At 39.1% G+C, this 25,074-nt stretch overlaps 1 protein-coding gene across 1 annotated transcript; it reads left to right on the top strand.

The window, feature by feature from the left end:
* The first annotated feature begins 5,852 nt into the window (after positions 1–5,852).
* On the top strand, positions 5,853–24,226 carry lamtor2 (late endosomal/lysosomal adaptor, MAPK and MTOR activator 2). The gene is made up of 4 exons (XM_039752547.1): positions 5,853–6,048; positions 9,596–9,758; positions 22,085–22,174; positions 23,842–24,226. The coding sequence occupies exons 1-4, from the start codon at positions 5,981–5,983 to the stop codon at positions 23,896–23,898; spliced, it is 378 nt and encodes a 125-aa protein (XP_039608481.1). The 5' UTR covers positions 5,853–5,980; the 3' UTR covers positions 23,899–24,226.
* The last annotated feature ends 848 nt before the right edge of the window (positions 24,227–25,074 follow it).

Raw genomic sequence — 25,074 nt, forward strand, 5'->3', positions numbered from 1 at the left:
CCTTTGTTATTTGCTTCTCATTGTAAATAATACTCTGCAGCTAATAAGCTAATGATAAACTAAAAGTCTGGTCAGCCTGTTGGCAGGCACAGTTGGCCTCATGAGGTGGAGTTTGACTCCACTGTTTCATAATGTGGTCAGGGATACTAAGATCACTATTAGGTATATGTTCGGCCAGGCCAAAAAAAAAAGTCTGATTTTGTGTTGCCTCAGTTAATTTTGATGTGCCATCTGATTTCTATATACTTGTAATGATTTTTACCCTCTGTTTTGGGGGGTCCCCAACTCCAGTCCTGGAGGGTCACAGTGGCTGCAGGTTTTCATTCTAACATTTTCTTAATTAGTGACCTGTTTGTGCTGCTAATTAACTTCTTTTGAAATAATTTAACTGACTTGCTCTTTATGGCTCCAGCCCATTAGCTGTTTCTTTTTCCTTAATTAGCAGCCAAACAATAATGAGACCATCATACAATATCTGAAAATCAAGAAGGATGAAGGGCTTCAGGTCCCCAAAACATTTTTCCAGTGCCCTTCAAAAAGAGATCAACAATTGTGGATATGTATGCTATTGCACAATGACAGCAGTGACAAAAAAAAAAAAGAATGGATTTAATTAACAAGACTTGGCGCCTAATTAGACAACTGCTTGGAGTGAAATTGGTTTGGCATTTGAGGCCCAGACTTAGTTGGTCTTCTGTTGGCTCCCTCACTTCACATTTCATTTCTGTTTGGATGCCATTTAAGGAAAGAAATGAAACAATTCAAGAGAACAAATTTTAAAAACGAGTCAATTACAATGAAAGGAAAAGGAGTTAATTAGCAGCAAAAACAGGTCACTAATTCTGAAAAGGGTTAGAATGAAAACCTGCAGCCACCGCGGCCCTCCAGGACCAGAGATGGGAGACCACTGTTCTATTTCTTGCTTCACAAGTTGTGTTTAATTGTTAAGAGATTTTTTCCTTTTTGTGTCCCATCCTTGCAGATTTTGTAAATATTATGATTCTGAATGCTACTTTAATTTTACATGTAAATCTTTTTGGCCATGTGCAAACCTATTCTGGAAGTTTCTAGCTCTCTTGCTAGGACACATCAGTGGGAGGGCATAAACCGATTTCAGCCTAAAGTAATGCACGGGAGCGTGTGGCATTACACTTAGCTGTGAGCACTTTGAACATTTTCTAAATAGCTTTGGAAAAATGCTTCTTTTCTGATTTCACGGTCTTCATTTTTCTTTTCTGTCCCTATGAGGTTCACATCCATGGCTGCATCCCAGCATGATGAGCCCAAGCCATAACCCTTTCATTATGTCTTCTAAGTGGGTACTCATGAAATGTCCATCCAATAGACCCTAATGGGAGAACTGCCTAGTAATGCTTATGAACAACAGATAAATGGTATCTGCCAGGACTGACATATTTTTGCAGACAAGTGTTTGCCTGTGTATGTTTTCACTATTTTATATTGTGATTGTATTCTGGGCAGCATGGTAGGGCACTTGGGAGGGTATCCTGTGGTTGGACATTACACATTCTCCATGTGTTCTCCAGCTACTTCAGTTTTTCATCCACAACCCCAGAGACATGCAGGTGTAGCTAATTCACCACTGGTGTGTGTGTGTGTGATGGGAATCTGTGATGGTCTCCTGATGGACTGTTGATTTTCTGCCTGGCACCCACTGCTTCTGTGATAGGTCCTGGCCCTCTAAGATAAGGTGGGTTTCAGAATATCTTGTTGAAATTGGAATCCTGTAATGGTCCTGCCTCCTGCCCCCCAGATAGTCAGATCTGTTGATGATTCTGAAGGGTCTGCATTTGTGAATGTGCCTTGTGATGGATTAGCACTGCGTCGGTCGACTTCCGTGTTGGCAGGGCAGCCTCCTCTTGCTCCCATAACCTTCACAAGTACAAAGTAGATGAAGAAAAAGAATGCCTGGATGAAAACACACATTACTTTTAAAACTAGCAGTTCTGTGACTTTGAGATGTAATTGATGTCATATCCCTCTGTAAAGAAACTCTGGGTTCTTTAGGTCTTTCAGGTGGGAACTAATTTGCTCCTTCGTTGTGTATGCATGAAAACTTGGAAGGTTTTGGCAATCGCCATATTCCCAACTTGGTGTTAGCAGGCTTGAGTTGCAGAAAATGGCCACAAGCCTTACTTGTATGCAGTGGTGAGATTTCTTAACTCCTTGGCCAGCTCAGCTCCATTACTTTGTTTGTTCATGCTGATGATCATTCAGTATCTACAAAAAGTATGCACACCCTTTGATTATTTCTCATATTGCTATGTTGTAAAGTTGAATTAAAATATATTTAATTTTATTTACTCTTGTATAAGTAATTCTTTATAATGCTGAAATGAAATAAATTAGATGTCTTTCAAAATCATATTAAAGGTAAAAATTGGAATATTTTAGCACACACTCCTAAGTTTTCTTGAGAGATCACAGTAGTTACGTGGATAAGGAATACCTGTGTTCAACTCTTATGACTTTGTGACTTTCAGATCAGTTCTACTGTTGTGAAGACCAAAGATGAAGATGTTAGGTGGAAAACAAAAAGCTAGGGAAGGTAATAAAAACTCTGAAACCTTCCTAGCAGCACTATGAAGTCCATTGTAACAATGTAAAAAAGGCACGACCAACATCAGGCCATTCTACCAAAATGAGCAACCGGACAAGTAGGGAAATTCTGAAGAGAAGAGAGACCTGTAAAGTGACTCAAATGGAAGAAACTGTCCAGACAGCAACAGCCATTTCAGCACTTCACTCATTCGGCTTCTTTCAGAGAGTGGCCAGAAGGAAGCCATTTCTTTGAAAACCAACATGCCTGCAATTTGTTAGAAGCCATTTGATGAAATCGGAAAGCTTTTGGAAGAAAATGCGGTGTATTGAAAGTAGGGGTGCCAGATGTCCGGCAAATGGTGGACGTCTTCCTTTTTGGCCTCACAGCCAGTGGTGAAAACTAAACATCTGGGAAATGTCTGGCTTTTGCACCGTGTACCAGCAACAATCTGTTAAGTGGGCACAAGTACCAAAAATAAACGACTGCATACCCACACTTCACAGTCTGACCGCCCACCTTGGTTTATCAGTAGACTGAAAGGGTATCTTGGCACAAGCGGACCAATGAAATGGGGTGGGGGGGGGAAGCTCTCTTTGATAAAAAGCAGATATATCAGTGTGTTCAAAATTCTAAGGGGGGGCTCCTCTGATGACCTCCACGTGGTCTCCATTGTTAGGGAAGCCAGTGAGTGAAACTTTCAAAGCCTCCTCCTTTGTTCTCCTTCAGCTACGTTACTGAGAATACAGTTGAGCTCTTTGGCCTGAAAGCAAAGTGTGTTTGGCACAATCAGAACTCCGCCCACAATTCAGGGAACACCACCTTGCCATCCAGCACAGTGGTGACAGCATCTGCTTGTTGCCTTCAAGGATAACATGGAATGCTGCTAAACAAAGGGAAATCCCTTGAGGACAACCTGCTTCTTCAACCAGAGATCTGCACGTAGGGTGAAGATTATTCATGTTCTACTGGGTCCATGGCCCAAACACTTACTAAACATTGACTTTAAATAAAAAAAAAAAAAAGATTCATATTCCGGAATTGCTCAGCTTGAATCCAACTGAAAGTCTATGGTATGACCTGATAACAGCTGTTCAACGGCACGGGCACAGTTCATACAAGTCTGCATTGAAGAATAAGCAAAATTCCAAAAACGAAATAGGCAAAGTCTTCATACAGGAGAAATTAACATTCTGGAATATAACATTTTATGATTTATGTATGTTCTCAATTCAGATTTAGTTAGTCATGGCAGAAAAAAAAAATATTTTGAACAAAATGTGAAAAAACTCAAGGGGTTAAGTAATTTTTACTGGTACCTCAAAGGATGCTCAGCACCTCTAAGAGTTTGTGTGACAGCCAACTAATCTCAGTACCAATTAAATTTCCCCTCACTTCAAAATTTCACATTTTTCAGATGTCACTTTCGTTGTGCACATACTTGCTTCAGCGGTTTAGTGAGAGCCCTTGAGGGACAGGTGAAGTGCGCACAAACTTTGCAATCAAGTGACAAGAAATTGACAAAAGTTATTAAGTATACATTTAGTTTTAATAAAGCTGAAGTTTAATACAGATGTGTTAACATACAGGCAGAGTGGTGGTGCGCATTTCAGGACTGACTGGTACTGGTGTGTGTGACTACTACCTGTTTTAACACTAAACGCTGGAAATGTGTCAGTAATCCATTTCAATTAATAATATACATTTTTTGTGAAGTACATAACACCCAACCCTATTCCATGCCCTCGGGTAAATATTCGCTGCTGTGCCACCAAATCACATGGTTTGATAATATCTTTAGCAATCAACTGAATTAAATCTAAACAGATACTTTAACAATAGGTTTCTCTTACCAGACGGCATACAGCCCACTCTTTTCTGCTTGACTGTGCGACAGAGCCCTGAAAATGATCGGTATGCTGTACAGCACATTTGCTTCTTGCCTTCAACTCAGTGTTGCTGCGATAATCACAGGCACCCAGTGACCCTACACCGGGCAAATTAAATGTACCCCACAACACATGCAGGTTTAAATGTACCCAAATGACAGATGTTCAGATCTTTTAAGTTTGATTACCGCTATGCAGGACAACCCTTTCCATCCCAGCAGTTACTAGATGACCTGGTAGTGCACGTGCATGATGTGGCATTGACAGCAGGAGGCATATTATATATATATATATATATATATATATATATATATATATATATATATATATATATATAGGTTATAAAGTCTTTTTTAATTTATTTAGAAAAGTGCCAAAGAGCAGGCAGAATCTTGGTTCTTTAATGGATTTGGACATTCAAATAATAAATATATATATATATATATATTGCTTTTGATTCCTGTATGTTTAAATCAGTTCCCTTTGATGATTAGACCTGGTATGTTGTCGAGCATATGGATAGATATACAGTATGTTGGGGTTTTTTTTTTGCGAAACAACGCATGGATATTTTTTCCCCACATATCACTACTTAAGTTGACACTCGTGTGTAATCCGGGAATTTTTCACAATGCTGCCAGAGTTACCTTCCTGGCTCGACTGCCTTTGCTGTAGAACACGGCGAAGCCAATATGTGCACCAGCTCTTTAGAACTGTGATCGCCAGATTTAAACGCACTAAAGTTATTGAAAGCATTCTGGGGAAATAACATTTACCGCACAACCTTACGAAATGGAAATGATGTCAATAATATTCTACCTGCAAACCGCGTCTTTAAAAAGGCTAGAAAAATACATCGAAGTCGCTTCAAAAAGGTAAACAAACGAGGGACAAATATGACAACAGGTTATCAATGCGCGAGTAAAACGTGCATAAACATTTGAAGTGCAACTCTTCATCACGTAGATCACCCACTCATAAGAATATTGTACTCGCTCTACGTTCACCGCTTTTGGTTTGGGGTCTGACATGCCACTCTCTCTCTCTCTTTTCCTCTTAAAGTCTGTAATAACGGGCACAACTCTTTTTCCATCAGCAGAGTCTCGCTTTCCCGGCCGTAACACTATTTTTACGTATGCAACACGGACCGAAGATTAGTTACATGCTGAATAGAAAATAAATAAATAAATAATAATAATAATTGACCGCGGCCTCCGTGCAAGATTCACGCTATAAATATAAAGAAGTCTTAAAAATATATTTGTGCTTGTATATGATGAAGGTTAAACGTACTTCCAATTGGTTCGTAGAAGTAATTAAAATGACAGTAGTGGATTGCAAACGCCTATGCTTTCCCATCATTCCACTTGCGTTTAAATATCCCATGCTGCATTACGATGCCTCCGTCTGACGTCGTAGCAGGAAGTTCGGATAAAAAGTCAGCTGATGTTTCAGTGGTATTACTTCCTATATTAGTTCTGTATTTCATTTGACAGTTTCAAATAAATAAGAAGGGTTCTGATTTTCAGATATGTTACGTCCTAAAGCGTTGACCCAAGTGTTAAGCCAGGCGAACACGGGTGGGGTGCAGAGCACATTGTAAGTTCTTCAGTTTTAACTCTTTCTGGTTTTTATGTGTTTTCATCTTGCATGATCCTTACTGTCATCGCTGTCAGTGTAGCGACGGTATTTTAACGGTTTGCGTATTGTTTAAAGGCTTCGTCTCTGGCCCGAATGGCCAAGGGGGAGCGAGGGGAGCCTTCGGTTCAACAGTGAATCTGCAGTGTTGTAATTGTTTCTTTTGGTATCTACAAGTTGACAACCGTTCTTGTCCTACCTGTTGTAGTGGTCGAGATGACCATACGGTAATATTTTTACTTTTATACCATGGGTAGGAGTAAACTACTTATACCCAGAGAACCTGTAATTTTACTCCTGTCGGAATCGTTCATGCCAGTAACTTTTTATTATTATTATTATTATTATGTAGTTCTATTATATCTGAGACCTCTTTCACGAGCACTGAGGTCATCTGGACAGCTTCCCCTTCTAGTTCTAGTGTAGATCTCGGCTGAAGTCGGAGGGGAGACGGAGCTTTCTCGGTTGTTGCTCCAAGGCTTTGGAATGACTTGCGTTTTCATATCCGGTCTTCTTCCATCAGCAGAGTCTTCATTTTAAAAGTCGGCTTAAGACTTACTTGTTTTATTCTGCCTTTCACTGTGTATAATGGGATTGTGGTGGATGTTATAATTGGTTGTCTTATTGATCTGCTTCTGCATGATTATTTGAATTATGTTGACTCTAATGCTTCTTTGTACAACACTTTGTTGCAACCTCTGTTGTTTTTAAATGTGCTTTTATAAATAAATAATCTAAATCTAACCTTTTACGAACTGTGCGTTCGGGTGGTTTATATCTCCTCGGAGGACCGAAGTCTCCCTAACACACACACACACACACGTAATTCATATATAAAAGCGGGAAGTCATATATAAAAGCGGGGAGTAGGTTGTTATTATAAGTAAGGGCCTCTAATATGGTCCGGACTGATGGTAAACATATATGAAAAGCTCCGACATTACCCCACATCCGAATTTAGAAAACTAACCCTGGCCAAGTAGTGTTTATGTAAACTTTTGTGTTGAAGTGTAACGACAATGGGAAAATATATCGCCAGATTTTTGAATTCCTTTTTTTTTCCGTTATGTCAAGTACGGTATAAACTAGAAGTTCTCGTTGTTAATATCGTCTTTAATGAAGCATGTTAAACGTTGTTATTCCTCACTGCCCTAAAAGCAGCTCTCAACTCACAAACCCTTTCCATGAAAACCTCCAGGGAAATGAAACCCTGGATGGAATATAACTCTTTAAAATCAAACCACATCAAAACCAAAGTCCTGCGAATTGGCACTAAAGCTCAGCTTAAAATACGAGTTCCGTGGTGATCATGTCATTAGACTTTGCTCTTCTGCTAGGGATCTTGTGATTCCTCCCTTTCTTTTTCTCACTTTTTCACCTTACTAACATATCCAGTGTTTGCTCTTTCCTCTCCTTTTCTGATGGTGAGAAGCTATATTCCATGCTTTTATTACTAATTTCCCCTTGGGATTAATAAAGTATCTATCTATCTCTATCTATCTATCAATCATCCCACATTGACTACTGTAACTCCCTACTGGCAGTTGCCCCTTCTAATCTGTTATGCCACCTCCAGCTGTTTTAGAAGTCTATTTTAAGTGTGGTAACACAGACCTGCAACGGCGAACACAAAACCGCCGGCCTGCTCCACCTTCACTCGCTCCCTATTATTGCTAACCTATTCAACCTTAAATGGCCTTGCAGCAGACTACACCAGTTACTTTCTCCATCATTTTGCTCCTGTCTGCCTACTAAGGTCTGCTGATTTGGCAATCTCGTTGTGCCCCAAACTATCCTGCGCTCTATGAATGACAGAGCCTTCAGCTCTATAGTACCCAGACTTTGGAATGACCTCCCTAAATTAATGAGATCAGTTGATTTATTTCATTCTTAGGAAGGCATTTAATGTACACTGACATTCTGACCCTTACTTCAGTTTGCCCAGATGCCCAAGAAGATGTGTGATTGTGTAATAAATTATGTTTTCATGTAGTACTTATATTTTACTCGTGTCTATTGTCTCAAAGCTTCATATATCCTGTATTTATCTTTGTTTATTGTTATAAACAGATGTTATTTGTAACCATTGTTGTATATGCACTATACATAGATGGATTAAAGGCCAGAAGTCCACGTGACCGTCATCATCAAGTCCTTCCGTGAGACACCCTGAATACAATGAGGACCGTTTGATTTATGTTGGGTAGAATGCCCAGAGGGGGCTGGGTGGTCTCGTGGCCTTGAACCCCTGCAGATTTTATTTTTTCTCCAGCTGTCTGGAGTTTTTTTTGTTTTTTCTGTCTTACTTTTATTCTATGTTAATTAGTGTTCTCTGATTTGAATTCTTACTTTGTCTTTTTTTTTCTTTCTTCATCATGTAAAACACTTTGAGCTACATTATTTGTATGAAAATATGGTATATAAATAAAGGTGGTGGTTTTTTTTATGAATTTCAATGAAGCATTTCTAGCGTGGGGAAAGGTGGGTATATAAATAAGATGCATCATTATTGATCTGTAACAACTGTGATGTTAAGCTGTGTGAAATAATATTTTATTCTTTTACAGTACATCTGACTTTCCAGTCATTTTTTCCACCCACCCATCCATTATCCAACCTGTTATCAGTAAAGTATCTATCTATCTATATCCTAACTACAGGGTCACGGGGGGTCTGCTGGAGCCAGTCCCAGCCAACAAACTCCGGGCAGGGCACCAGCCTACCGCAGGGTACACACACACATGGGACAATTTAGGATCGCCAATGCACCTAACTTGCATGTCTTTGGACTGTCGGAGGAAACCCGCGCAGAAACGGGAAGAACATGCAGACTCCATATAGGGAGGACCCAGGAAGAGAACCCGGGTCTCCTAACTGCGAGGCAGCAGCGCTACCCACTGCGCCAGTGTGTCACCCCAGTCATTTTTTTTCCATGTCAAATACAAGGGTGCTATTTTATGAGCCTGTCTGCAAGTTTACACTTTTGTTAGGGCAGCTTTTGCACTTTATACTGCAGTTCTGTTTCATCCTCCTAGCTTTCAACTGAGGTGAACTGTGGTGCGTGTGTTTCTTTCAACAAACCTCTGCGCAATTCCTAATCTTAACAATGCCTTTGCCATGCAGTATACAGAGTCTAAAAGCAAGTTATGCTCTGTTCTATTGGCAACACATTGAAGTAATGAAATTGTGCTGCCTTGTGTTGTGTGCACAGTCTGACTCACAAGGAAACAACATCAATTTTTGGAATTTTTTTTTTAAATCCAAAATAAAAAGTATGTCTGGTCAAACTATTAGTGTTTCAAGTTTAAAGCATAAACTCTTTATCCACCTCCAGTAATTAAATTTCTGTCATTTTGTGTTTTTATATTTTACCTCATCTCAGCGGAATGGATCAAGAAGGGTCTGTTCTGTAGAAGCTGAATGCTCATTAAGCAGGACTGAGAATGAATTCATACTGTATATTGAAAAGACTTAAGCTGTTCTTTTATCTCCCCTCGTTTATTGATAGGTTGCTGAATAATGAAGGGTCCTTACTTGCATACTCAGGATATGGAGATACAGATGCTCGTGTCACAGCAGCAATTGCCAGCAACATCTGGGCAGCTTATGACAAAAATGGCCATCAAGCATTCAATGAAGACAAGCTCAAATTCATTCTAATGGACTGTATGGTGAGACACAACATATTATAACAAAAATTCAGTAACAGGATCTGAATGGAACAGTAATGAGCCGAGCCGAGCCTCTAGAAATGTGCTTTTAAGACAAACGAACCTAGCCGTGCTAAGAATGTCACCTTGATACTTTAGTCTTTTTTATTTTTTAAATAAGTGTCCTTGTAGTTGTATAATAGTCAGATGGTCTATTATGTGGTGATCATACTTTCTGAGGAAAAATGTCAAAAGATGTATATCAAACTGAACTATACAGTTTAATGTGAAGCAAAAGGGAGAATATACCTTACCATTAATCTGTTGTGAGCGCTGAAGTAGAAAACAACGGAAGAACTTAAACCCAATTAAAGTAAAAATAATTTCTTTATTCTTAATTCTTGGTGAGTAGAGAGAATGTGAGACTGCCTCTTTCCAACTCAGTCAACTTATTTGGATTTTGGCAGAATATCTAAAGTAAACCCGTTCTCTCTTTTATATCCTAGAAAAGGAAAAAAAACCCTAGCAGTTCATTCTGAGGTTATACATAGCTTAAGGTTAAATCTTAATTTATGACATACTGGAATGTCCTAAAACATGAAACAAACATCCATTTGCATTCCTAAGGAATACACCTTTCTAATTATAACACTTAGAATCAATTTAAATATTCTTATTCTTCTAGTCCATAAAGATCTTACATTCTTCACAGGGTCTTCTGATAGTATCAGAGGTCAGCTTTTCCTCATGAATGATAAAAGTTAGTCCCTTAATGCTGTGCACACAGCCCAACTCCTTTTCTGCATAAATCAGGAACAAATCATATAGCTCTCTGCAGCATGATCAACTCAAAACACAGTCCTTGATATCTGTGAGTTAAATAATAATGTTTTCTCTTCCTCAGTTCCCCCCTTTGCACATAAAATGTGCACATTAATAATAAGACTTCTGCATCATCAGAGTTCAGGAAAGGGTTGGCAAATGGAAGAAAAGGTTTGTACTGGGAGTCAGGGTCAGCACTGAGGAGACAAACCTTAGTAATGGAAGCGTTAATAAACCTTTGTAGAAGGGCTCAGATGCACGGGATTAGACAGCAACCCAAGAACATGAAAACTGCCAGAGAAATAAGGATAGTTATGAGAATAATTTTCAAGAACTGAACCAATCTTTGGAAGAGTTAAAAAAAAAGAGTCAGGTGTTCCTGGGTTCTGCTAATTAGATAGATAGGGAGGTAAGGCCAGCTAAAGCACGGGTAGATTATTGGGAAGGGATACAACTAGGAGATTGGGTTTAGCAGTGGCACATGCATAACAAGAATCTGTTCTTAATTGTGTAACAGTAACCTTCAACCACTTATATCACAGATTATCCCCTAAAACAAAGGGAATAATCCCTTGACAGAGTCCCAACATAGAAAGTCCAAAAATAGCAACAGCTTAATGATTCAGTCCACTTTTACAGTGAGAGATGTGCATTCAAGAAAAGAGTCCTTCGACCATCACGGCATGTGGGGTGCAGATAGCCGCACCTGGAATGGTTCTCCTCCAGCTAGGTTGATGCCAATGTTTCCTTCGCGTGTCTCTGACCAGTATCCAGGTTCCAAGGGGAATCTGGAACTTCATCAGTAGGGGACTGGTCTGCCAAGCCTTGTTAACTTGTTCGTGGACTTCCTTCAGGGAAGCTCGGAGACCTGCAAGACTAGAGAGAAGATCATTGTCCACAGTATGCAGAGTAACATTTCCGATAACCATGCCAACGGGTATGGGGCATCCAGTTACAATTTTAAATGGCGACAGTCCCAACTGCCGATGTGTCCTTCCTCTCAACCCCATCAAGGCCAGGGATAGAGCATCTGGCCAGGTTAAGTTTGTCTGCTCACAGATTTTTGCCAATTTTGATTTTAGGGTACCATTGCACCTTTCTACAATACCTCCACTTTGAGGATGGTATTTGCAGTAATGATGCACATTTATCTGGAGCCAAGTAGTCAGCTCATTTATTACAGAATTCACAAAGTGGGTTCCATTATTGGTATGCAGTTTCTGTGATATTCCCCATCTTGGAATGATTTCTTTTATTAAAGCTTTAGCCACAGTTTTTGCATCTGCATAATTAGAGAGAAAACTTCCACCCATCGGGAGAACACATCGACAATTACCAAGCAATAATGGTAGCCTTTAGACGGTGTTAACTCAATGAAATCCATTTGGAGGTGTTCAAAGGGACCCATTGGGTTAGGAGTGACGGCGGGCTTACCTGAGTACCTTTACCTACATTAAACCTTTGGCATAGTGCGCATCGTCAGCAGAATTGTTCAGCATATGTAGAGAACCCTGTGGTTTCCCAATGCCGCTCGACATCCTGAGTCATAGTGTCTTTTCCTGCATGATCCAGGCCGTGTGAGAATTTGCCATTCCTGGAAAAGAAGCCTTTTGGAGGAAAGGTTTGTTAGTTTGCTTATGGGTCCAGACCCCAGCAGAGAGGGATCCTTCTTGGGACCACTTTATCCTTTCTCGGTCAGTGGTAGCGCTCTGTAAAGAAATTATTTGATTATCAGGGTCTTTGTCATCCTTCTGTTGGAATAAAGAGACTGGTGTGTTATTACAGGCGGCCTGTTTAGCAAAATGGTCAGCCAGTTCATTTCCTTGGCTGACTGGGTTTTGTTTCCCAGTATGGGCTTGGCATTTAAGTATTGCCAGTTTTGATGGTTCTGTTATAGCTTCGAGAAGGGATTCCACTAATTTCTGGTGTTGTATGGGCTTACCAGTACTGGTTTTGAATCTCCTTAATTTCCATAATGCCCCATGATCATGGAAGTCTCCAAAGGCAGATCTGGAATCTGTGTAAATGGTTATGACCTTCCTTTCAGACAACTGGCAAGCTCGAGTGAGAGCTATTAGCTCAGCTGCTTGTGCACTTAAACTAGAAGAAATTCGGTTTGCTTCAAGTAAGTGGTCTTCCTTGACCACTGCATAACTGGTGGAGAGTGTTCTGTCGTTCAATCCCAAGGAACAGCCATCCTCATAAAGAATTTCTCCTGTTTCTAGTAGAGTTTCCTGGAGGTCCGGACTAGGTTTTAGGACCTTTGTTATCTCATCCTGGCAGTTATCTGGTTCCCCCTCTCCCTCAGTGGGAAGTAAGGTAGCTGGATTTAGAGTTGAGCATCTTGCAATAGCGACATTTGACAGGGTACAGAGCACATTTTAATAGTGTATTGCCCTTACAGTAGTGAGGTAGTTCACCATGTTTCCCTCACTTGTTCATGCACTCTCTGTAAGGCACTACGCAAACCTGCAAGCCTTTTCCTACATTAAATCTTCGCCATAATGTAGACCTCTTACAGAACTGATCAGCAAAGTTAGAAAAACCCCGGGCATGACAGGATTGTTGTACCAAACCATGCGCAGCCTTTGCAATTCCTAGAAAGAAAGCTTTTGGGGGAAAAAAGGATGTTTAGTTAATGGATGGATCTAAATTCCTTTCAGAGCTTTATCTGATCCTTCTTTCTGCAACGTGTTTATCTCCTTTTCCGCTGCTACAGTTTGTAGAGACAATACTGCATCCTTGTGTGACTCTTGTTCCTCCTTCTGTAATAGAAATGAAGAAGTTAGTGGTGAAGTAGGATCCTGGGGGCTTTCTTTGCCCACATGTCTGCTTGCATTTCCCTCACTTACTGGATTCGTCTTCCCTGTGTGAGCTTGACACTTCACTACCGCAAGCGCACCTGTCAAATGAGATGTTTTTGTCTGTACTAAGATGGAATGTACAGCATGTGGTACCTTAACAGTTAATAAACTCATGAGAACAACATCTGAGCATGCTAATATGGCCTCTGTTATTGCATCAGCTGCTTTCAAACAGGCCGGGATTGTAGCGGCCACTGGATCCAGTTTTATTTGTAAATTTTTTTTTTTAGAATAGTATGTGACCGGTCATTGTCTATTTCCTTGTTGTTGAGTTAATACTGCAGTCATACACCCCCCTTTCTCGTCCACAAACAGCGTGAAAGGACGAGACTACCATAGTCCGAACTCTTAACGCAGGCGCAGACATCAAAATTTAGTTTATATCAGTTAAAGCCTTCTCAGCCTGCTCCGTCCATGAAATTTTATCAGTCAAAACCAAATTAGAAGAGGTCGCTAATTCTTGGAGTGGCTGTGCTTTTCAGCAAAAAAAAATCTTTTTTAACCCATTGCCGGCAATATCATAACATTCCAAGAACAGACATAACTTGCCGTCTTGCAGACTGTGCACATTCCCCTGAAGTCAAATCATGACTCAGGTATTTCATTTTTCTTTCAACCCGTTGCAACTTTTTCCGGAACACTTTGTGCCCGATTTCCGCTAGAAGACCAACAAAGCCTTTGTGTCTTCTTCGCATTATTCCTGAGCCTCAGAACATAAAAGCAACTCATCTACATATTCCACCAGGACACCACCCCCCTTTGGCCAATAACCTTTCAACTTTTTATCTTTTCTAATTCTTGTCCATACACACGTGCACATGCACACACACACACTCACATGTACGCACACAGAGCCTCTGTCTATCCCTGTGGCATCACAGTTCAGGTCCAACACTTCCCTTTAAAAGTGAATGCGAACCAGAACTGAGACTCAGGGTGTACAGTAATTGAAAAGAAAGCATTCACAAGATCAGTAACAGAAAACCACATAGCAGTGGCGGGACAGTACAGAGAATAGTGGAAGGTTTCGAGACTATAGGAGTCCTAGGGTGTATAGCAGCATTGACTCCGCGGAGGTCCTGAATGAATCGTCATGAATCATATGCTTTCTAACTGGAAGAATAGGAAAGTATTGGATCAGAATAATGGCACCCCGCTTAACTAAATCAGCATAAACAATTGTAATACCGGTCTCAACCTCAAACGAAATAAGAAATTGTGCAAAATGTAAACGGAAGGATGACTTTGGGAAAATGACCAAGGGTTCAGCATGAGCTATTCAGACAAAATATTATTTCCCTTGTACCCAGAGAGATGAGTGGAGCAAATCTAACTAAAAATTTTAAGGGTAAACAGCATGGGTTTAGGTGGAGAAGTGAAAGATAAATGACAGAACGGATCGGGTTACAGGTACAACTAGTTCTACTGCTATTTTCTTAACAGATCTATCTAGGTGAACTAAATGTTAGGTCCCACATACTCCCAATCCTCCCCTTCTGGACATGCTATTACCAATTGTCTCACATTATGCCACTGAAAACGAGAGGATTTAGCAATGAGGATATGTGGTAAAACCACTCCAGAAGAAAAGCATTGTTGTAAAAGAGTAATACTGCTCCAGCCAGTTTTGCTGAGATATAACAGTTCGTTAGGCAAATAGTCTCTTTTTCTGAAAACAGCAGCTGAAAAGTCCAAGAGTCAGACTTCATCATAATACAGTCCAAAAATCATGCAATACAGTAAAATGATTTTGAATACTGTAATCCAAGAGGAACCCAGGACAGCAGAGATTTTTGCTGTTTTGAAACAAACATGAACAATCAAGGCAGCATACAAGCATGTAATGGTGGTGGTCAGTGCAAGGCGGTGTGCTGTTCTGATGCAACCTTCACTCCTTATTTGTAACTGAAATGCAAAGGCACAGGCGGACCATCAAGTCTTGTCAAAGTTCACTGGGCATTAGAGGGCTGATATATTTTGCTTTTATTTGTGCTCGTAACTGTCCACTGAATACTGAACTGGCCACTATCAACCCCCTGCCGTCCCAGAGTCTCTGTCCATTGCACTCTCGCATCATTTCAGCCTGAAATGAGCTTTCCTTCTAAGGACCTGAATCCATTCTGCAGTATTTGGCTTATATATGTCATCTAATTGTTTCTTCATTGTCATGAACTGGTTCAGCAATTCCTGCACCACCTCTTTTAATTCTTGCAGGTCCCAGTTTCTTTGCACCATGAAGGTGGGACAGTTTTAATCTGAGTCAGGCTGTTGTACATTATATTGCAAAAAGGGCACTTGTATTAATGGTGCTTGAAATTCCATCCTTTCATATTCATGTTTGACCCTGAGGAGTCAAAATCGGGTCTTATTAGGCATCCCTTTCCCCGTGTCTTCATCCTCTCTGGCTGAAACTGTTCATTTTTTAAAAATCATCTTCTTCCTCTCCCTCATTAATTCCTCAAGCTGCCCAAGGGGTGGTGATGACTATTGTCCTCAATGGGAGTGGACACGCATGCTGACGCTAAATCAAGGTATAATCTCTTCTTTTTATTTATATTATATTTACTTATTCTTCCTTCTTTCATCCGGACTTTTGGGACAGTTCTTGCATTATCAAGACAACTTTTCTTTTTCTGCAATAAGTTTAATTTGGCTTTGCAGTCCCTCATTGCACTTCTGCATCGCTTTCAGGGCTCTATCTTTAATTATCAATTCCCATCTATTAAATATTTCCATTTTCTCGACCACAGCACCCTGTGCTTTTCTATATACAATCTACCTAACTTCCTGTATTTCACTCATATCACCAGAGCCTTCTACTGGCCACCTGCCCCTGCTCTGTTTATTCCACCATTTACATTTTTTTTAAATCTAACCCTGTTTTCTGTTCTATGTAGCGCTTTTTTTTTTTTCTTCCTTGGTATGTTTTCCGAAAACAATAATCCGAACAGAGGCTCCTCATTCACACCCTGTTTTTTCAATTTCTTTCTTTAGCGAATTCCCGACCGGGAGGTACTTTCCCTTTTTATTAAATTTCCACCTCTCCTTCTAATTATAAGTCTACTTAAGACTCCGTCTCATTCCAAGAGGCGCTCTTATCATTACGTCCCAGTACCTCTCCCGGACGGTAAAGCAGTTGTACTCAGGGGTCACCGATCTTATTCCTGTCTGCAATTCGCACCTTCACTCGGGTTCTCCAACACGAAGGAAACTGTTCAGGTGCCAAATAAACAGTGGAAGTAACACCCGAGGAAGACAGGAATAGTTCAATCAATTAGTTTTATTCAGTCACAGATGAGTACGTTGATTCATGCTTTCTGTTTCCCAAAGGAGTTTTAACCGGTTTGCTATTAGTTTTCCCCATAGTCAGTGAGTTTTCCCGCACTCTTTTTGCTAACCCAGCCTCAATTTTCGCTTCACTCCCGGTCTCTCCTGTTCACCGGGACAATCAACCTGATTAGCGGACTGACAGTTTCACCCGAAGGCCGCTGGTTACCGCTGTTTAGGTGATCATTTACCTGAGTGACCCGTTGAGTTCAGAATATAACCAGACCGTTAGAGCAAAGAGTCTCGCCCTCCCGCAACAGTGCTTTTTCCCGATCACGAAATGTTCAGTTATTTATCTATTCTTCCCACTCCCTTCCTTTATTTTACTTTTAAGCCTCTAAGAGACTTCTTCTTCATTTCCTAGGACGTGTACTAACTCATGTCCTTAACATTCATAATCTTTACACTGTTTTATTTCCAAGAGCTTATCTATACATTCCGGTCCACTCACTGCCTGGTTTCTTATCCCCGGTCGGACTCCCTCGGTCTACTCACCAAGAATTTTTCCTCCCGCCTGGAAGTTCCCAGTTTACTCGACTTTCAGGAAGAATCAGAGGAGGTCAAGGATTCCCCATGCAGGAGTCGCCCGAGGCAGGCCAGTCCTAACTTTTTCCGGATCTGGTCCTCCCGACCCGGCCAGTGTCGGTCCTTTTACCGGTCCTCTGGACGATCCTGCTCAAGGAGTCGCTTGCCTCTGCCCCACGCTAGCCAAAACTGTGAGTGCTGAAGTTGAAAACAACGGAAGAACTTAAACCCAATTAAAGTAAAAATAATTTCTTTATTCTTAATTCTTGGTGAGTAGAGAGAATGTGAGACTGCCTCTTTCCAACTCAGTCAACTGATTTGGATTTTGGCAGAATATCTAAAGTAAACCCGTTCTCTCTTTTATATCCTAGAAAAGGAAAAAAAACCCTAGCAGTTCATTCTGAGGTTATACATAGCTTAAGGTTAAATCTTAATTTATGACATACTGGAATGTCCTAAAACATGAAACAAACAGCCATTTGCATTCCTAAGGAATACACCCTTCTAATTATACACACTTAGAATCAATTTAAATATTCTTATAGTCCATAAAGATCTTACATTCTTCACAGGGTCTTCTGATAGTATCAGAGGTCAGCTTTTCCTCATGAATGATAAAAGTCCCTTAATGCTGTGCACACAGCCCAACTCCTTTTCTGCATAAATGAGGAACAAATCATATAGCTCTCTGCAGCATGATCAACTCAAAACATAGTCCTTGATATCTGTGAGTTAAATAATAATGCTTTCTCTTCCTCACTGTCCACATAAAACATATAATTCATTGCTATTTGAACATTTAAGGATTCATTAGACACAACCTAATTTTCTGTCATCATATTGTAATATACATACAGTGTATACAAATTTAAGTAAACAGCATCCTGAACAGGCTATCCACATTCTAAGTGTTTGAGTTTTGATTGCTCATTTAGAGGTTATTTTCCACCCAGATCTTTATATCATTTGCTGCTAGAAATTCTTGCTTTCATGCCCACCACAAATTAATGACAAGAATTCAATAACCATAACAGACAGTGAATATAACACCATGTATTAATGCAGTGTTTGTGCTCCTACAATTCTTTAAAGAAATGTACAGTATATTTTAGACTGTTCTCCAGCTGTTCATGTTGTATTACTTTGCTAAATATATACTGCAGTTTTTTTTTGTCCCAGTTGTTTTAGGTGACATTTGATTAAGAAATATAGAGACTGCTCAGTAAATTATCTTTAATGACTTGGAATTAGGAAACATGTTTTGCTGTACAAAAATTACAATGTGTAGCAGTTACTTAAAGTTCAAAATGTAATTTTAAACATTGTATAGTGCTACATGGAACAAGCTTAATTAGAGATTTTATGTTAGGACTCACAAATTTCAAAAACTGCATTGATTAAGTAACTAACTAGGTATTTACTTATTAATGGTTAGATTCATTAGTTAAAATTGTGTGTTAACAAGTGTAAAATAGTATTAAATCTAACTATTCTGAACTGCATTTTAGAATGTAAAAAGGATGGGGCAAACAGAAGTCTCATTCAAACCTCCATTTGAAGTTCTGGACAAAGGGTCATTACTCCATAAGTTAGCTTCCATTGTGAGTCCTTAAGTGAGTGTTCTCCCAGAAAGCTGCTTTATAGCTATATTTGAAAAACTGCGTGAAACAGGCCTGATTCTAACCTTTACACTTGCTGCTGAGAGATCATTGCATTTATGTTCATATTATTCTTAACACAGGCACTCAAACTTACACTAATTAACATTCATTATTATTATTACATTTTTAATTGAGCCATACCTTGTTCATACTCCATACTGAATTATAGGATTACAGGGTAATTACTGTTATGTGCAGAATACAGTGAGATTCTTACTTTTGTATACTAATGAACATGCAACACGTTACCATTTTGCACCACCATGACTTATGATATAAATGCAAATATGTTTTTGTTTTTCTTGTGGGGTTTTAATGCTAGTACTGAAAAAACGGCCATTAAAAATAAATGAGGCCAAAGAAGTTTGTTCCATTGGCAATACAGTATTTGGTCATAAGTTAAGAAAGTGAACACACAAACCCAGCCACCTTGGCCCTCTGGGATCCGTACATTGTAATATCCTGAGATGAACTGGTGCCCCAAGAGTTGATAAAGTGGATTAAAAATGAATGTATGGATAGGTTTAAACAATAAATGAAATGGGTAGGGTTGGGGAAACCCATCAATTTTATGGTGCAGTGGTTACCAGTTACTTTCTGTATGGAGTTCACATGTTTATCCTGTGTGTGTGGGTTTCTCTGCAGCACTCTACTTTTCTCCACATATTCCAAGGAGACGCAGGCAGAGTTAACTGGTGACTCTAAATTTTCCTGGAATGAGTGGGTGTGTGAGAATGTGATTTATTTTTTCCAGGTCTGCTTTGGAAATGTAATACTTGCTAATAACTCATGAAATATCCGACACACAGAGGTCGGTGCATCAAAGCTACTCTCAGACTGACTTTTTTATTTTCTCTTGGTTGCAGCTTTGCATCTTAGAACATTCTTGCCATTGTACTCTATAATTATAGAGCCAGTTACAGACCAGCCTTGGTAGCATGGTTCTTGAAGCATTTAATCCACTTCTATTTACAGATGTTATTAAATGTGTATTATTTTCAGTAAGGCCAATCGGAATATTTTGAGTCAGATATCTTTCTGTACACACAAAAAAAAAAATCCTAAGAGAATATTTGAATTGACATACCTTATCTTGGGACCTGTGAAGCATATACAGTTACCCACCTCTAATTTTTACAAGTAATGGTCTTTTGTTAGCAATAATTCCAAGCAATTGTTACATCAGTTGCGTAACTCACATTTTTGTGTATGAAGAAACGGCAAGTAAGATATTGGCACAACAAATATTTCAGAAGGAAATGTCTGATGTTTCTAATCTTACTACCAAAATAAATACCATAAGTGCTTGTGCACTTTCCACTTCTTTGCAGCTTCCATGTTAGCTTGTGCTTTTTGAGTTCTTCTAGATCAGAGGTTTTATTCACCAGCATGGTCACAGCAGTGAAACGAGGTTTGCGCAACTTCTTGGAACCTTAGAAAAAAAGTATTTATGCAAGTTTTCATTCCCTTGCTTGTTTATAGTGAGCTCTTCCCAGGCTTCTGCCTTTTTGGTTTTTATTCATATTTGTTGTTAATAGCTGGATTGAATTTTTATTGATCCAGATCTTTGTGCATTAAGTGCATTTGTTAGAAAAATAGTTTAACTGGGTACTTTAAAGAACTGCAGCTAACTTGTCAATTTTCTTTTGGACAAAATACAACTCTGACCTGCACAACACTCACTTTTTAGGTGTTAACATGACATTATGTTCAAGATGCTATTTTATTTAGAGTTGTTTTATCTTTCCCTATACACCAAAAGTAACAGCTTGAAATAATTTTATAAAGAGTAAGGAGTTTCTGAATGGAATGATTCAATATAGGCTCTCTTGTATGTATTTTTACTTTCCTTTAGATTTAAACTATTATGGAGCCCCCGAGGAGATGATAATTATTTATTTATTTTTGGAAACAATCTGGTGCACATCAGATACTATTATTAATGGTGTGGGAGTGCCAGTGATTTGTAAAACCATAAAACTGTCTTCTTTCTTTTTCACATCACATAAACATGAAAACATTGCAGGTTATCATGATTTAATTGTCTGCTGTACACTTCAAATATGGTGTACAGTGCAGTGAATGATCCAGTGTGTCAGATTTGCCAGTGGATTTGACTAGGATATTCAAGTGTGGCAGGCAAAATTCATCTAATATTAGCAAAGTATGTCAATGATCACAAAACAATAGCAGTGACCCGATGCGATTTGTCTCTTTAGAGTCTATGTTGCATAACTACTACAGTCCAATGGTGTTTATAAGTGAGTGTGCCAAGCTTCCCTGAAAATGTAATTATTGTACCCACATTGGAAAGGGCAAAATGCACATGCAATCAAAATGTGTAATATGAATAGCTTTAATACTTTGTGCAAATAAGAAGCTGGCTGTGAGCTAATAAGTAGCTTTGAGAAGCTAGTAACCATTACTACAAGGCAGTGGCAGTGGTATGCGCTGCTGCTTCATGGATCCAATGACCTGGATTTGAACAAATACTTTTCTGAACTTGCCAATATTCATTTTTGTATCGTGTAACTCTGTACTTAACATCAAACTATTAAGCAGTGCATTCTATAACAGGAAGTGATGTGTAGGTGCACGTCATAGTATTTGGTATGTACAAGACTGTTCCCCTGAAAAACAAATTACACAATGTCTCTCCAGGGGGTATGTAAACTACAGTTCACTGTGTGCCATTTCTTTCAGTAAATGTGACACCAATAGACTCTAAAGTCAGAATTGGATCTCTCTTTCTATGTCCTCTCTGTGATCATTGTGATTTATCTCCAATATAATAACGTCCTCTGTCATTTATCTCCTATTATTACTTATTAGATTCTACTAACCTATAAAAGAAATATACCATTTGATCAAAAAGTGAAAGTTCTGTGAGAACTGGTGTCTAAAACAATAGTCCCACCAAAGCACTGTGCTCCCATTTTTGCCTCTACTGAAGTTCATAGTTTTAGGTAGTTAATGAATGTATGAGTATTGAACTGATGAACTTCTGTATGTTCATTGGCGTATTCTGAGTCATGCTGTTAGTTCTTTTCATCTTAACAATTTTGTGTGAATTGTTTGGTGTACACACACATTCATTAACTGATCTTTTCATGAAGATTCACTTAATTTTGTTTGTTTGTTTTCATAGGAGGGCAGAGTGGCCATCACTAGAGTTGCAAATCTGCTTCTGTGCATGTATGCTAAAGAAACTGTGGGGTTTGGTATGCTCAAAGCAAAGGTAGGTCTTGATGGCCATTTTCAAGCTTTGAAACCAAAAATGTATAAAATGTGTAAATATTTAGATTGTACACATCTGTAAGCGAATATTTTTTTTTTTTTATACTGGAAATGCTGTCTTGTTATGGTGCGTGTATGCATTCGGGGAGCCGCTGTTGAAAAAGAATGGAGAAAATGTTACATATAGTCGAATCTTGTAGAGTAATGCATTGTAGTTGAATTTTAACACTTTTATTCAACTTGTGCTTCACTGCCTGTCTCTCCTAGACCCTCAACTAGATAAAGCAGGATTGAGATTTTTTTTTTTTTTCTATTTAAGGTTATATAATATATATACAATATGTTTTAGTAAAGGTAAACAGAAAATACAGATGATAAAAACATTTGAATATTGTATCACATGTGTTAGAAGTATATGTTGTGTACTAACCTATAAAAGAAATATACCATTTGATCAAAAAGTGAAAGTTCTGTGAGAACCGGTGTCTAAAAAATAGTCCCACCGAAGCACTGTGCTCCCATTTTTTGCCTCTACTGAAGTTCATAGACATTGCTCAATGGTCTTCCAGGTGATGTACCGTATGAACCAAATACAGTTTTCCCCTCACAAGTAGTCCTCCACAACAATAATAAATGGGTTCGCTACGGACTGGGTCTGTAATTCTTTCTTGAGATGAAGTGTGGTGCTTTAACTAACCACATATGTACTACAGTAGCTTTAAAAGGCAAGTGGCAAAAAAAGTGAATGCTGCGGGAGGCACAAAATGCTTTGTTTGGCTGACCGGCTAGTGATCTGAATCTTTTCAGTAAAAGTGAAGTGGCTGGAATCCATTTGAACACCAGAGTTCCCATCATTAGGCAGCAGCATGAACAGGTGGCACATACAAGAAGTGTCGTGGTACATGCTGACCTGTACAAGATAAGGCCCTGTGGTCAATATCCTGAACAGTAATGGAGTGACATAGCTTTGGCTTGGCTGGCCTGCCATATATGATTATAGATAGGAATCAATATGTCTATATATCTCTGTAGAGTTTACATGTGTTTCTCACTGTTGTGTTGGTATTCTGTGGTGGTGGTGGTGGTGGGAGGGTGTAATCGGTTCAGTTTTTTTCTCGCATGGTTAATGACCCTAAATTGGCCTGGTGTAAATTTAAATAGTTCAATGTTTGTGATGGCATTCCATTCAAAGCTGTTTTCAGCAAAAATCTGTACCCACACATTTAAAACACTTAAGGATTGAATAATGAATGATCTTTTGTGAAACATCTTATGTAAAATTGTGTTTACTTCTGCACTAAAGCATTTTCTTCTATTGTATATCTATTACTCGTGCACTCATCTCAAGCTTTTGAAATGTTCTTCATTTAAATCTACAGTACATTCTCTACTGCTCCACATGTTCTGGAATCAGTGGACACTGTTTAGTAGCAATTGTGATATGGTGTAGCTGTTTGTTAAATGATTTATTCACAAAGTTTTACTGGCATGCTTAAAAATGGAGAAGCACAGAGATTTGGGGAACACACTCTTTATGCATCTCACACAGCTATTCTGCTAACGTGTGATTTTTTTTTTTTTTTTATTAATAAGGTGGTTGTCCATAACATCCCAATGGATTACATACTTGCTTTTTTACAATACAAATCTTCCATTTTTCTTTCACAGGCAGAAGCTCTGGTTGAGTATCTTGAAGAGCCTCTCACTCAAGTAGCAGCTTCCTAAGAAGGGGTTAGTACCATCTCTGTCCACCTGGGTCAGGCGATTTTCTTTCTCAAGTGACTGTGAAAGTTAAGAAAATACTTTCTGACAGGCTATGGGGCTGAGAACATGGCATCTGCTAACAGGCCATATAGTCCGTTAATTCTGTGAGAAGATGTGCAAAGGAAAGACTTCCTGATACAGCATCACATTTCATTTTCTGTACAGCACTGCATTGGGCTTTACCTCCAGTATCATGAACTATGTTGAGTTTTTCTTACTAAAATAACTGTAAAATAAGTGTGTGTTGATTATATGCTAATTATTTAATAAAAGTGCTAATGGGTATATATTTTTTTTGTTTTGCTCTAATGTCTTCAGATATGTGATTCTGATCAACATTTGGTTACACACTGTTAAGTTTTCATGTCAGTATAAACACCATATTGTGTATATTTAAAAAAATCAAATAAATCCACAATTATTTTATGATTTTTTTTTTAAAAAAAAAAAAAAAAGGTTGAATCTGTTTTATAGCTATAAATGTTGAATATCAGATACAGATGCTGCAATCCAGGCGATCACCCTTCCCTTTCCAGATAGGGATGATAAGTCCTATTTTTCAGTCAGTTGGGATGACACCCGTCTCCCAAATGCAAGCAAAATTGTTTGTAATGCCATGAGGACAGCCTTACCACCAGCCTGGAGAAGTTCACCCCGGATACCACAGATCCCTGCAGCCTTTCTCTACCCTCAGCTGGTTCAGTGAGATTGCGTGGTTCACAGCTAATTGGAAGATCAGCCTCAAGAACTGTGGACCCAGAGATGTCCAACATCCTAGCCAGCCTAGCCGGTCACAACTGCAGTGTCATCTGTAAGGACTGTTCCACTGTCTTTTTTGGGGACATTGGCATTGGTCTCTGATCCTAGACCTAAATTCACAGTAAAAGATAAGGCATGTAGTCCTGTTGAGCCAGTATTCTGTCTGCTTGGAGATGGAAGATAGAGGGCTGAAAATTACAAAGACACAAAAAAAAAAAAAGAGGGAACCCGGGACATGTGAGTTTCTACAGGAAAAGTATGCATTCCACAAGCAAGTGCAACAAGAATAGGAAGAGTAACAAAATATAGAAACATTTATTTTAGTGTGAAATATCTTCTTATAGAGAAAGGAGTAACTGTCATCATAGCAGCATACAG

This window comes from Polypterus senegalus, chromosome 1 (assembly GCF_016835505.1).
Source record: "Polypterus senegalus isolate Bchr_013 chromosome 1, ASM1683550v1, whole genome shotgun sequence".
NCBI classification, from domain to species: domain Eukaryota; kingdom Metazoa; phylum Chordata; class Cladistia; order Polypteriformes; family Polypteridae; genus Polypterus; species Polypterus senegalus.